The sequence below is a fragment of the Typopeltis vanoorti genome, chromosome 5 (assembly GCF_054136105.1).
Source record: "Typopeltis vanoorti isolate ZY-2024b chromosome 5, IOZ_Tvanoo_1.0, whole genome shotgun sequence".
In the NCBI taxonomy this organism is placed as follows: domain Eukaryota; kingdom Metazoa; phylum Arthropoda; class Arachnida; order Uropygi; family Thelyphonidae; genus Typopeltis; species Typopeltis vanoorti.
The window spans coordinates 95,431,299-95,445,552 of record NC_143553.1 but is presented as its reverse complement, the minus strand read 5'-3'; the positions used below and the strand labels follow the sequence as shown (position 1 = coordinate 95,445,552).

The 14,254-nt window shown below is 37.4% G+C and overlaps 1 protein-coding gene across 1 annotated transcript in view; it reads left to right on the top strand.

The window, feature by feature from the left end:
• Positions 1-14,254, top strand: part of Oscillin (glucosamine-6-phosphate isomerase Oscillin) — a 120,002-nt gene that overhangs the window by 88,270 nt on the left and 17,478 nt on the right. Inside the window, exon 5 of the mRNA XM_090392624.1 lies at positions 3,037-3,221. Within this exon, the coding sequence (XP_090248750.1) occupies positions 3,037-3,221 (185 nt within the window). The remainder of the gene's footprint in view (positions 1-3,036; positions 3,222-14,254) is intronic.

Genomic DNA, 14,254 nt, shown 5'->3' with positions numbered 1-14,254 from the left:
GTTCTTTCATGGTCATATTTCTTTGCCACATAGTAATGTCCATCCATCTGTTCATTGACATCAACAGATACTGTATGGTCACTCCGATGCTTGGTGATGTGCCACACCAGTCCTTCCCATGTGGTCCTGTTGTGTGCTTTTCTGTAGGCTTCAACTCTCTGAAGATCAGTCACTCCAGACAACACCCAATCCATCCATCTCATTGACAGTCTACCCATTCCTCTTTTTCCAGCAACTTTACCTACTATTATTGTTCTGAGAAGTTGTCCATCCATCCTTTTAGTGAGTCCAAAGTATTTAATCTTTCTTCTGTCAGTATCCTTAAGGAGCCTTAAAAAAGTTCTACTGATCCTCTCTAGCAGCTATCCTTTTTCTATTCGGTTTCTTGAGTGTGTCCAAGTCTTGCATCCATAAATTTTTGTTGGAAAAACAAAATCCTCAACTTCGTTCCAGTGGAGATAGATCCATCCCAGATTTTAAATGAGTCTCTGACTGTTGTTTTAGACATTCCTAATCTTCTGAACAGCAATTCTGCACATTAATAATGGATCCCAGGTACTTGCTGACTTCCTCAATTCTTTCTCCATTAAGGTACATTTGTTTCTTAGGAGCTTCCCTGTCTGTATTTCCCTTGAGAACCATAATCTTTGTCTTGCTAGTATTGAGCTGAAGTCCTCTGTTCTTACTAATCTCATAAACTTAGTCAAGAATTTGTCCTAGTTTTCCTTGTTATTACTATATCATCAACTCAGATTACTGATCAATTTCCACCTATCCTAATATCCTGTCTTGAGCTCATCCAATGCTGCATGCATGATGTCCTCAGCATAGATACTATGAGGAGAATGTATAAATCCTTGCCTAACTCCCTTTCCAAACTGAAGCCAATCAGTTAAGTCAAAATCCAGTTCTTACCATGACTTCTTGCTCCATGTACAAATTAGCTATCAGCCTTATATTGTGGTCAGGAAAAACCTAACTTCTTCCAGTCTCTAGGCCATGATCCTGTCTCCCATATCCTCGTAATCAATCTATGAAACACTTATCCATCTGAACTCTGGGCCTTATTGCTGTTAAGCTGTTTAACTGCTTTTCAACCTCATGCCTAAGTGGAGGGAGTTCCAAATCGACATTTCCTGGTGAGAGGGGCTCCTCCAAATGTTCTTTATCCTCACTGTTGTACAGTTCTTCACAGTATTCTTTTCATCTGTTTTTGATTTCCATTTCTTCTGTTAGTACCAGTTCATTTCTGTCTTTGATGACATTCAATTTAGGCTTAAACTTGTGCTTTAGGTCACGATATAAAAAAAAAAAAACATCCTTGTATAATTCTGCTTCTTCACCTAGAACTCGATCTGTTTACATTTATTAGTATAAAACTCTTCCTCGTCTTTCCTGGTGGCTCTTCTGACTTCTCTATTAATCTCTTATATTCTTCAATCCCTGTGTCTCTGTTTTTCCAAGTGCCTTCTTTTGATTAGATCCAAGTTGAATCTGATATCCATGTGTCTCTTGGAAAGAAAAAATGTTGCTGTATAAGGCACTCTCCTTTCTACTTTTTCTATGCTCTTGAGTTTGGTGTCATCACCTTTCTCCCATTATTGGATCTACAACATTTGCTTTTTATGTGGCTCTCTTGTCTTTAAGGATGTGGGATATAGCTTCCTTTGATCACTTACCATGCATTGATGAATTTCAATGCCAGTTTTAATTTCCACTTAACTGAATTGTCATACTTGTGATATCGTCCTTGATATTGCATGTATCATTCATCATCATCATTCTCCTTCTAGAATAGTTATGCGAGTAGAGAGACTTGGATGTTAGCTCTTATTTGGGTTAATTTTTTTACATCTGACTTAACTCCATGCAAACAAAATAAATATAATAAATTATTTAACCAATGATTTAAATTAAAGATATCAAGAAATTATATACTTGGTTTAATCCTTTATCCAAATGTAAGCAAATAAGTTTGCACCTGAACTATTTTCAGGACTGGGGCAACTTGTATGAAGAAGCTAATGACTTCACATCACTTGCCTTAGTATCCCATAATGCAAAGCACATCTCCTTGCAGACATGTATGATGCTATGCATTATGGGAAGGGTCACTACTCAGACCGGTTTCGACCTTTATCGAGGTCTCATTAGTGGGAGCCAGACCCAGAGATGATACTAAGGTTGTAGTTCAGGCACAAACGTGTTTGTTTACACTTGGATAAAGGATTAAAGTATATAATTTCTTGGTATCTTTAATTTATAGTATAACCAAGTGGAAAAACTTCCAATTCAAGCAATGATATTTTGTTGGATTTCAAACTAGCATCCTTCAAACAAAAAACATCTGTCACAGAACACATAGTGTGACAATTAATTAATGTGGAAACAATTGAAATTGTGCAGGTTTCACTTGTCAAGCATTTTTGTGCTCTGAGAATACTGTTTTGAAATTCAGTGAAATAGTAGTAGCAGCTTAACAATTATCTTTATTTCACTCTTGTGATGTCAACTCAAAAAAAGTTACTGTGAACTTTTTTGCTTTTGCAGCTATTATCCTATAACAATAAATTGTGTGATTATACATACATATTTGTAATTTCTTAAAGATTTTGTTTACTTTATATAAATTTGTTTTATAAATAATATTTGCACTTTATTTGCTTATAAATTTTCACCATGAATTTATTTATAGTACAATTCAGTTTTCATTTTTGCATTCTCTGTAGTATCTCCATCATATCTAAATGCTTGATCACTGGTGGGAAATCTCATAGCAGTAAACTTTAATTATTAGGCCTTTGTGTTTGTATGTATTGAATTAGAACGAGATGTCTCTCCTAAAATATTATTACTCTCCATTTTTAATTAAGTACTGAAGTCATCGTTATAACCATAGTTTTCAAACTATAATTGGCATATCCAGATTGTTTAGTTTTTTTTTTGCCTTTTTTCTAAATGAGTGTTAATTTATCAAAAGTGGTTAGAGTGGTAAAATTTGTCAAATATTTGCCTGATATAACATTTAACTTTCAGGTATTGGTCCTGATGGACATATTGCCTTCAATGAACCAGGTTCTAGTCTTTCCTCTCGTACACGTGTTAAAACGCTTGCAATGGACACAATCCTTGCAAATGCACGATTTTTTAACAATGATTTGTCTAAAGTTCCTCATGAAGCTTTGACAGTCGGAGTTGGAACGGTGATGGCTGCTAAAGAGGTATTGTTTTTATTAGTTTGAAAAACAAAGTTTATATTAAATTTTCCATGAATTACTAGTTCTCACTAATGTAATGTAACTTTAGACTTGCATTACATCACTAATCCTCTGCTCTCTTTGTGGCAGAGTTGTTTCATCATATCACTTGTCAGAGAAAGTGACCCATATGCAATTTCATTCTGTGACAGGAGGAACCTGCAACTTATTACAGTGTCCCATGGAGACACTGTAATAATAATAACTTTATTATGTCTTTTCAGTTGTAGCTTAATTAGCTAGTCTACTTAAGTTACTATTACTTGCAGGTCAGTTTTGTATAAATCAAAACTTAGGTAAGATAATTATATTGGAATCACATATATATTCTGTAAACACTTCTAAATATTGGATAAATACATAATAAAGCCCATTCTTCAGAATGGGATTTCAAACTCAAAATTTTTGGGACTGGTCCATATTTTTGCAAATGCCACAGATCACAGCCATAATTTTTTATAAATAAATAAATAAATAATGAATAGCTTACCTGACACTTTTTATTTAGCATAAAATTTGCACTTTAGTATATAGAGCATCTTCAGTATGACTTTCAAATTAAATAAGTAGAAGAGATAACTGGAAACTCAACAATGAAAAAATGTGAGCTTCATATATGACTGACGTAGTGGTGTGCAGTCTAAAATACACCAAGTTTTTAATTTCATAAATTGAAACGAAAGAAATTATTAATTCTTCAAAACCATTAAGTACAGAATATGTGAAGAACTAATTTCCCATAGGAGGGATAACTTCAGACCATCATTTCTATATTTGGATGGTGAAGCAAAATTTCACAACTTTCTTTCTGTAAACAACATTCCATGAGATAACTGCTTTTGTGAAATACCTTAAGATTTTTTCCAAAGGACCTGATGTTTGATGGAGGCAGCTTGTTCTGCTAGTCTAGTTCAGCTGGACTAGCAGAACATGCCATTTGCTAGTGTTTTCTGGCTCATGGAATTTAATATAATCGAGATGTTAATCATGGCAAACAGCCACCAATCTACCTGCCTTTATAATCCAGTATGATAATCCACACTGGTACAGAATTTGGTAGACTCCAGGTTGGTCTAAAGGCAGAAGCTTATCCTTTGCAGAGCCCAAAAAAATTGGAAATCTTGTTAAAAAGCAGAATGATAAGCAAAGGCTACTATTAGATCTAAGCAGTTTGGCTATTCATTCAAAAACATCTTTAACATGAGAAATTAACATGATAGATTCCTTCTTGAGAGGCAGGTGACAATGAAATCCTGTAGCTGTTAACGGCTTTGTTGACATAAGGTTCATGATGTGAAAGAGCATGAATGTAAAGTCTGGTATTGTTTTTTTGTTTTTTTTTTAAAAAGGAGAATGAGTAATACGTTTTTGGTTCCTGAAAACATAATCGAGATGTTAATCACTATTTGCCTTACAATGAGCTTAAGTTTTTTTCCACCTGGGGTTACCTCCTAGCTTAGTCACAACTGAAAATATTCTTTGAATATTATGAATTCTTTATACATAATAGTGTGGTTTTTGAAATTCAGCCAACATTCAATAAATATTTAATAAATGTATTTATTATTAAATATGTAATAAAATAAATTCATACATATATATTTGAGCTCTCAAATATCTGACATTCAACTAATTAAATCCTCCATTAACCAACCAGTGAATGAGTTAACATGTCAAATGACTTCTGGGCTAGGAGAGCATCATGTAATTTATACCTTCAGTTAATCAAAGTGAAAAATAAAGGAAAGAAAACCAAAGTACTTGTCTTCCTAAAGTATGAGATCTCATACTTTAGGAATTTTTATTATTTTTTATCTCTGTAAAGAGATTGTTTTACACTGAGTGTTAAGTAATAATGCAGGAGTTTATTCCGATTGGTACAATGACTTTTAACTCAATTTATTTTAGACCAAATAAAAACTATATACATTTTTTGAGTGAAGTGAGAATTTAATCCAACTAAAATAATATATACATTTTAAATAAAATTACATAAATAACTACAAAATAAATTGGATCTAAGGCCTTCTGAATAATCTACACTTTAGATATCTCCTTATCTTAAAAGAATACAATCATTCACTCTGATGAACATTTTGTTGTTGTTGTTGATAGACTAAACGCCTTGTTTACTCTGAACATTTTATTGTTGTTGTTGATAGACTAAACACCTTGTTTACACAACAACAAAATGTTCATTAGTCAATTTTCTTGTTAGGCCCTTTCCTGAAAATATAAACTACCTCTTTACTTCCATGGGATCCTTTTTTTTTTTTTTTTTTAAATTCCTTATTTGGCATATGATTTTTTTTCAATCATTCCTCCTGTTTCACTGGAGTATAAATATTCTTACTTCTTGAAGTTCAGTTTGATGCACAAATTACCAATTTTTGTACTAGAGAAAGAAGTTTCTTCTACTACTTCATAAACAACATATCTAAGTAGAGCTCTTCATGTTAAGCCACTTTACAGTTTCAGATTTTTAATAATTCCATCACTTTTTCCAGTAGAATAACAAATAGATTCAGCATCCTTTAGACAGCAGACGAAACTTTCCATTCAGAGTTTCCTCAAACATTGAATTTGAACATCAACACCAATATCTTATTTTATTTACTAAACACTTGTTGACAGTCTCAACTCTTCCAGTTTAAAGATCCACAGTGCTATGATTCCTTTATGGAATCTTCTATTAATATTCTCCTGACTATCACATTTTCTTAAAAACTTCCTAAGAACAAAACTCTCTGGTTGCCATTCTCAAAATTTACATTCTCTCTCTCTACTTGTTTTCCTCATTTTCTCAATCTCGATACTGAACGCTCTCTCTCTCTGTGTCAGCTGCCAATCGCCCATCAATCCCCTCAGTGAGCATTCACACTTCCTGTAAATGGCAAGTGAAAAGTTATGTGTAATGGCTGACACGTTGTCTTCATTAGCATTAGGGAATGTCTTCACGAAGAATAGAAATACCTCAACACTTAACAATTTTGAATTCCAATAAAGAAGATTGAAATTATAAAAATTATCACAATCTAGTAAGTACATCAATTTCGAATGCTTTACATTTCATTTTGACAAATCAATACAGGCACATCTCAAGTGCTGATCATATGTGTTAAAAAACCAAAACTAATAATATACTAACCTACATAGAGAAACAGTTGTAAAAAAATTTATAATTTTAAATTATGTTATTTTTACAATAGCGTGGTTGAAGTGATTCAGAGGTCATATATTATCCATATATATCATCATATGATGTATATGGATAATATATGACATATACCCTCCTGACATATACCCTCTGGGGGGGGGGGGGGGTATAGGATCTTATGATAGTACTACATGAAAAGTTGCATCATTACTAGGTTGAAGATTTGTGGGTTGCAAAAATTGGTTGATAGGTGGAAAGGGGGAGATATGATTGAGACATTTAAATTGCTGAAGGATTTCTATAAGATTAATTCAGAGGATATTTTTGAGAACAGGACTGGTGGTGGGAGGACTAGGGGACATCCATGGAAGCTGGGCAAGAGTGTGGTTAAGAAGGGTGTTAGAGCTGACTTTTTTACTTTTAGAGTGGTGAATGAGTGGAATAAGCTGCAAGAGTCTGTTGTGGGTGCTATGACAGTGAATGAGTTCAAGGCAAGGTATGATAGATACTGTGAATGTCGAATAGTTGTAATGGACATGATGTTTAGGGCCTCCCTCGATGAGTCTAAGGACTCCTTGGAGTCGCCCATAATAATAATAATTACTAACTTCCTATCAACAATTTTCCTCCAGATTATCCTGTTATCTTTCACATTCCAATATGTTCAGATCTCATATTTCTGCCTTCCAAGGCACTTTTTACTGTATCAATTTGTCTACATCTTGGTCTTCCTCTGGGTCTTTTTCCTACCATCTTGGCAAAGAACACTTATTTAACTAATCTTTCCTCTCCCATTCTGTTTAAGTGACCATACATACACATTCCTAAATGCTAACAGTGTCAAGTTCTTTCCTAATAGCCTTGTTTCCAATATGACAGTGCCATCTGTTCAGTTCCATAATCTTTCTCAGGACTCTCAAACCTCAGTCTTTGATCAAGAGTTTTCTAACACAGCTCTCTGATCTGTAAGTTAAAATTGGTTTGAATACTGTCTTGTATACAGCTAATTTAGTGTTTTGATTAATCTCTCTATTACTCCTTATAAATTTATTTAGTTTACTTCCTACCATACCAACTTTGCTAATTCTGCTGTATTTTTCCAAATTTAATTTGCCATCTTCACTAAAAATTGTGCCTAAACAGCTGAAATATTTTACTTATTCTATAGGTTCTCCATTCAGGATGCAGTTGATGTTTTTAATATTTCTGCCTATCTTGCTTATCTTATGAATATATGTCTTTTTAATGCTGATTTTCATACCAAATTTATCACAGCAGTTATTCAATTTTTTCTCAGAGAATCCTGTAGACTTGTCCTGGATTTATTTAGGAGTATAACTTCATTTGCATAAAGTAAAGAACTGAGATTCTAGTAGTAAGACTTATACGTTGGTTAGACATAACTGGTAATTAGTTTACGGAATTAACAACGCATATAAAGTATATTAATTAAAGGTAACTTTAATGAATAACTTCTATATTTTGGCAATGTCACATTGCCATCTTCGGGAACATAAAGATATGGTATGTGCACTCAGGAACTAACACAAAGCAAATGAGGAAGAAAGCAAGAAACTAATATTGTTCCTAAAGTCCTAATGGTGTCCTCTTGCGGGCTAATTTGGTAGTCTTGGCAGTTGGGCTGAAGTTCTCATAATGAAAATCTCCCAAATTTGGGGCAGTTTCATGCACCCAAATTTGTTGAGGTTAGGAACGTTTTTTAGAGCTGCTGAAGATTCTTTGAATGATCTTTCGTATTTAAACTTGCTGCGATGGATTATTTTTGTTTTCTTCCAACGAATTTTATGGTGGGTATCTAAGGCATGGTCTGCCAGCCCAGAGCGGCTGTACTGGTGAAACCAGATGTAGTCTTGGTGTTCTGAAATCCTGATATTTGTTGTTCTGCCTGTTTGGCCAAAGTAGGACAATTTGCAGCTGCAAGAGACCTGGTATACACCAGGTAGGTCTAGGGGAAGTGGTTGGTCTTTGGTAGAGCGGATAAGGGATGCCAACTTTTTATATGGTCTGTAACAGGAAGTAAGGTCATATTTTTTGAGGATATTGGTTATTTTTTCAGAGGTGCCCTGGATGTAGGGGATGGTGATAGACTTGGTGTAATCTTTATTGTGGAGGGGGGAGGGGGTTGTGGTTTACAGGTTTTAGTATTTTTTGGATTTTTTTGGGGTTATAGCCATTGGCTAAGAAAGTGTTGAGGATGTGGTTTAGTTCAATAGTCAGGGCCTTGTCATCTGAGCAGATTAATTTTGTCCTGTTATATAGTGTTTTTATCACCCCATATTGTTGTGAGGGGGGGGGGATTGCTGGTGAATGTATCTGCCAGTGTGGGTGGGTTTTCTGTAAACAGAGAAAACCAAAGATCCATCAAGCTGGCGGGTGATTAAAGTGTCTAGGAAGGGGAGGGTGTTGTTTTCTAAGGTGAACTGGACTCTGGGATGTTGGTTGTTTAAGTGTGTTAGGAAGGAGTGGAGTGTGTCTGAGCCATGTGGCCAAATAGCAAACACATCATCCACATAACGAAGCCAAATAGTGGGTTTTTGTGGGGCGGAGTTTAAGGCTTTCTCTTCAAATGTCTCCATAAAGAAATTGGCCAAGGGTGGGGAAAGTGGTGAACCCATGGCTGTCCCCTCTATCTGTTTGTAGAACTTTCCTTGCCAAACGAAATAGCCTGAGTTCATTGTGAACTGAAATACGGCTGAGATATCGGGAGGAAACTTGGCTTGGATGAGCTCAAGGGTTTCTTTGAGTGGGACATTAGTGAATAGGTTTTAGTATTTTTTGGATTTTTTTGGGGTTATAGCCATTGGCTAAGAAAGTGTTGAGGATGTGGTTTAGTTCAATATGGGTATCTAAGGCGTGGTCTCATTGGAAGAAAACAAAAATAATCCATCGCAGCAAGTTTAAATACGAAAGATTATTCAAAGAATTTTCAGCAGCTCTAAAAAACGTTCCTAACCTCAACAAATTTGGGTGCATGAAACTGCCCCAAATTTGGGAGACTTTCATTATGAGAACTTCAGCCCAACTGCCAAGACTACCAAATTAGCCCGCAAGAGGACACCATTAGGACTTTAGGAACAATATTAGTTTCTTGCTTTCTTCCTCATTTGCTTTGTGTTAGTTCCTGAGTGCACATACCATATCTTTATGTTCCCGAAGATGGCAATGTGACATTGCCGAAATATAGAAGTTATTCATTAAAGTTACCTTTAATTAATATACTTTATATGCGTTGTTAATTCCGTAAACTAATTACCAGTTATGTCTAACCAACGTATAAGTCTTACTACTAGAATCATGATCATCCACGGAGATGCAATCGCACGAAAGACCCGTCAATACAGCAAATTGAGGTCGAAGATATCGAGGCAAATAAATCGGCTGACGTTCCTAAAACGTTGCCGGGATAACAAAGTGATCCCTAATTGTGTCAAATTGAAGCACCGTTTTACTTCCGAGAAAGCTCTACGCATTTATAACCGCACTGGCTTCGCCCTGTTAAGAGAACAAATTACCGCGACGCGCATTCTCCTTGCCGATGAAAACAAAACCTTACGGGCGCTAGAGGAAGAGCTTTCTAATACACTCGGCCTTGATCTATGGTCTATACTTCATGACATCTCATGCACATCGGCAAGAAAGGAATTCGAAAAAATACGTAGTCGGCACGTGAAAAAATACGAAAACCTGACAAGGACTTCTACTTCTGTACCCCAGCCACCACTCAACACTGTAGTCAACCTCTCGTCGGCAGTTTTAAAGCCTGAAGCACTCACCGCACTTTCACGTGGTCACAATTTCGCCCTAGCTCCTAAAAGGATACCTGCTGAAGAAATCATGATCCAAATAGAGCGTGGAATTCGCAACCTGCCTAACCATATCGCCAACAACGTGAGACTGGATGTAGTCGGTGTTCTCACTAAAACCAAACCTCCAAAATCCAACTTATCCAAAAACGAATATACAGCCCTACAAGAATTGAAAAACAACAAAAAAGTAGTAATCACCAAAGCTGATAAGGGAAGCGCCACTGTGGTACTCAATCAAAAAGACTACAAAGGTAAGCTAAATTCTTTAGTACGAGACCGTACTACTTACCTCCCCATTGAATATAATCCGACCAGCTCTCAGATTAGAACTATCCACAGACTCCTTAAGAAAGTCACTTCTTGGCCTGTGGAAGTCACCAACAAACTTAAACCTTATAACTCTAGACCCCCCCCCCCCCGATTATATGGACTCCCAAAAATACATAAACAAAATGTGCCATTGCATCCCATAGTGGATGGCATTGATTCCCCCACATATAAATTAGCCAAACATTTAGCCAAAACGCTCACACACTACACTGGCAACACAACCATCAGACATAAAAAACTTGGCCCACTTTAAAGCCAGTATAGAAAATCTCACACTCCAACACACTGACATAATGATCAGTTTTGACGTCTCCTCCCTATTCACTAATGTCCCACTCAAAGAAACCCTTGAGCTCATCCAAGCCAAGTTTCCTCCCGATATCTCAGCCCTATTTCAGTTCACAATGAACTCAGGCTATTTCGTTTGGCAAGGAAAGTTCTACGAACAGATAGAGGGGACAGCCATGGGTTCACCACTTTCCCCACCCTTGGCCAATTTCTTTATGGAGACATTTGAAGAGAAAGCCTTAAACTCCGCCCCACAAAAACCCACTATTTGGCTTCGTTATGTGGATGATGTGTTTGCTATTTGGCCACATGGCTCAGACACACTCCACTCCTTCCTAACACACTTAAACAACCAACATCCCAGAGTCCAGTTCACCTTAGAAAACAACACCCTCCCCTTCCTAGACACTTTAATCACCTGCCAGCTTGATGGATCTTTGGTTTTCTCTGTTTACAGAAAACCCACCCACACTGGCAGATACATTCACCAGCAATCCCCCCCCCCCCTCACAACAATATGGGGTGATAAAAACACTATATAACAGGACAAAATTAATCTGCTCAGATGACAAGGCCCTGACTATTGAACTAAACCACATCCTCAACACTTTCTTAGCCAATGGCTATAACCCCAAAAAAATCCAAAAAATACTAAAACCTGTAAACCACAACCCCCTCCCCCCTCCACAATAAAGATTACACCAAGTCTATCACCATCCCCTACATCCAGGGCACCTCTGAAAAAATAACCAATATCCTCAAAAAATATGACCTTACTTCCTGTTACAGACCATATAAAAAGTTGGCATCCCTTATCCGCTCTACCAAACACCAACCACTTCCCCTAGACCTACCTGGTGTATACCAGGTCCCTTGCAGCTGCAAATTGTCCTACTTTGGCCAAACAGGCAGAACAACAAATATCAGGATTTCAGAACACCAAGACTACATCCGGTTTCACCAGTGCAGCCGCTCTGGACTGGCAGACCATGCCTTAGATAAGCCAAGTGATTTGATGAGCTGATTTAGTCACTTTTGCAATGTGCCCCCTAAACTTCAATTCACTATCCACCAACACTCCCAAATCCCTGGCCTCATCATTCTCCTGGAGTACAGTTCCACCAATGCGATATACTGCTGCTATTCTTTTCACCCCAAAGTGCATAACCTTACACTTTGCCACATTAAATTGACATCCATTTTTCCTAGCCCAGTCCTCCAAACTATCCAAATCATCCTGTAACATTTTGACACCCTGTGCACTCACAATTGCTCTACCCAACTTTGCATCATTAGCAAACAAGTGAACACTTCCTCTCAAATCCTTTCCTATATCATTGATGAACAAATTGAAAAGCAGTGGTCCAAGAACAGAGCCCTGAGGTACACCACTATTCACAAGCCGTCTTTTAGACTCCACTCCTGAATAAACCACTCTCTGGTATCTCTCCTTCAACCACCCTCCTATCCATCTCACCAACCCTATATCTATCCCCATCTGCTCCAGTTTACTGATTAGGGTTCCATGTGGTATCCTGTCAAAGGCCTTGGGAAGGTCCAGTAGTATCACTGTAAATAAACCCATTACCCCTATCCAGTTCAGCCGTCACTGTGTTATAGAATGTGAGCAAGTTACTGAGGCATGACCTACCCTTCACAAAACCCTGTTGTCCCCCATACAATATCCCATTTTCATCTATCCAATCCTGTATTCTTTTCTTGACTAATTTCTCTAAGACCTCAACAATGATTCCTGATATATTAATCGGTCAGTAATTTGCAACAGCAGTCTGGGAACCACCTTTATGCAGGGGAACTATTTTCCCCTCTTTCCACCCTCTCGGGAATAACCCAGACCCGAGACTCAAATTAAACAAAATGGTCAAGGGTACTGACAATTCTTTAGTTGCTTCTTGTACGACACGAGCTGGTATACCATCCAATCTCACGGATGTATTGACATTGAGGTTATGCAATAGACTACTCACCTCCACTTCATTCACCACAATTCCGGTATAATCTACTGGTTTATTTGTTTCTGCAATGTCACCACCTGGATGATATATACTTGCAAAGTGCTCACTCAGTAACTCAACTATATCAACTGATTCAGTTACCTCCCTACCATCGGCATTCTTTAAAATCATTCTGCCATGTACATTTTTCCTTTTACTTGCTACATATCTAAAAAACTGTTTAGGATTCTCTTTAGCCTGCATGGCCAATGTTCTTTCGTAATCCTTTTTTGCTTTTCTTACCACACTCGTCACCCTTCTGGCCTGTGCTTTATACCGTTCATGTGCCTGCCGGTCACCTTTCTCCTTAAATTCCCTCCATAGTTGTTTCTTTTTTTGCAGCTCAAGCTTAATGGTGTTGTTCATCCATTTAACCCTTACTTGATTTATTATTCGGACTCTAGGTATACAGTCAGCCATTGCTTCATGCAAACACTTCTTAACTGCCTCCCATGCACTATCAACTTCTAGTCCTTGCAGTTGTACATGCCATGGCACTGAACCAATCAAACTCCTAAGCTTGTCATACTTTCCAGCCCGATAACTCCACATGTACCCTGTCTTAATTTGAAATTCTACACCTTTAGCCACCTCCCAAGTCAAGACCCTATGATCACTCTCACCAATTGGTGGCAATGTGGTCATATTTGTTACAGCCAAATCCTCCGATGTAATTACTAGGTCAAGCACTCTCTGACCCCTAGTATTTTCCATTACATGCTGTCGCAGATAGTTATCCCTTAATAACCACATAAAATCCAATTCCTTCCTCCCGTGTGTCCTCTCCTCACTCCAATCAATGCGACCATAGTTGAAATCTCCCATAATAATTACCCTCCTTCCACTCATTTCTTCTATTTGCTTGTGCATACTGTCACCACCATCTTTTCCATCACCTAGTCTATAGCAGCAACCAATTGTATATTTAGTTCTGCTAGCCACAATCTCACACCAAATGGCCTCAAATGTGCTCTTTTCTCTATTCTCCTTGGCTGTAGCTCATCAGCTATCATCAACAATACTCCTCCCCCCATTTTTATTCTCCCGGTCATTCCTGAACACACTATACCCATCACATTCAATCCCACTAGCTATATCATCTACAGTCAGCCGTGATTCACTAATACCAATAACCAGTGGTCTGGAAGTGCCAACCATGGCCAAAAACTCTTCCTTAGTGTACATGAATTTAAGACCCCCATTAGCCCCAACCCTACCTTGATACCTTATATTAACTATCCCACTCCGATTTGTTGTCCTTATTCGCTCGGGCATATTATATTCATTCATACATTCAACTGCCTCCCTAAGGACTGTATATCTACCCCCCCCCTTAATAAATCTAGTTTCCCTGAATTTGCACATCCACTACATTCAGCA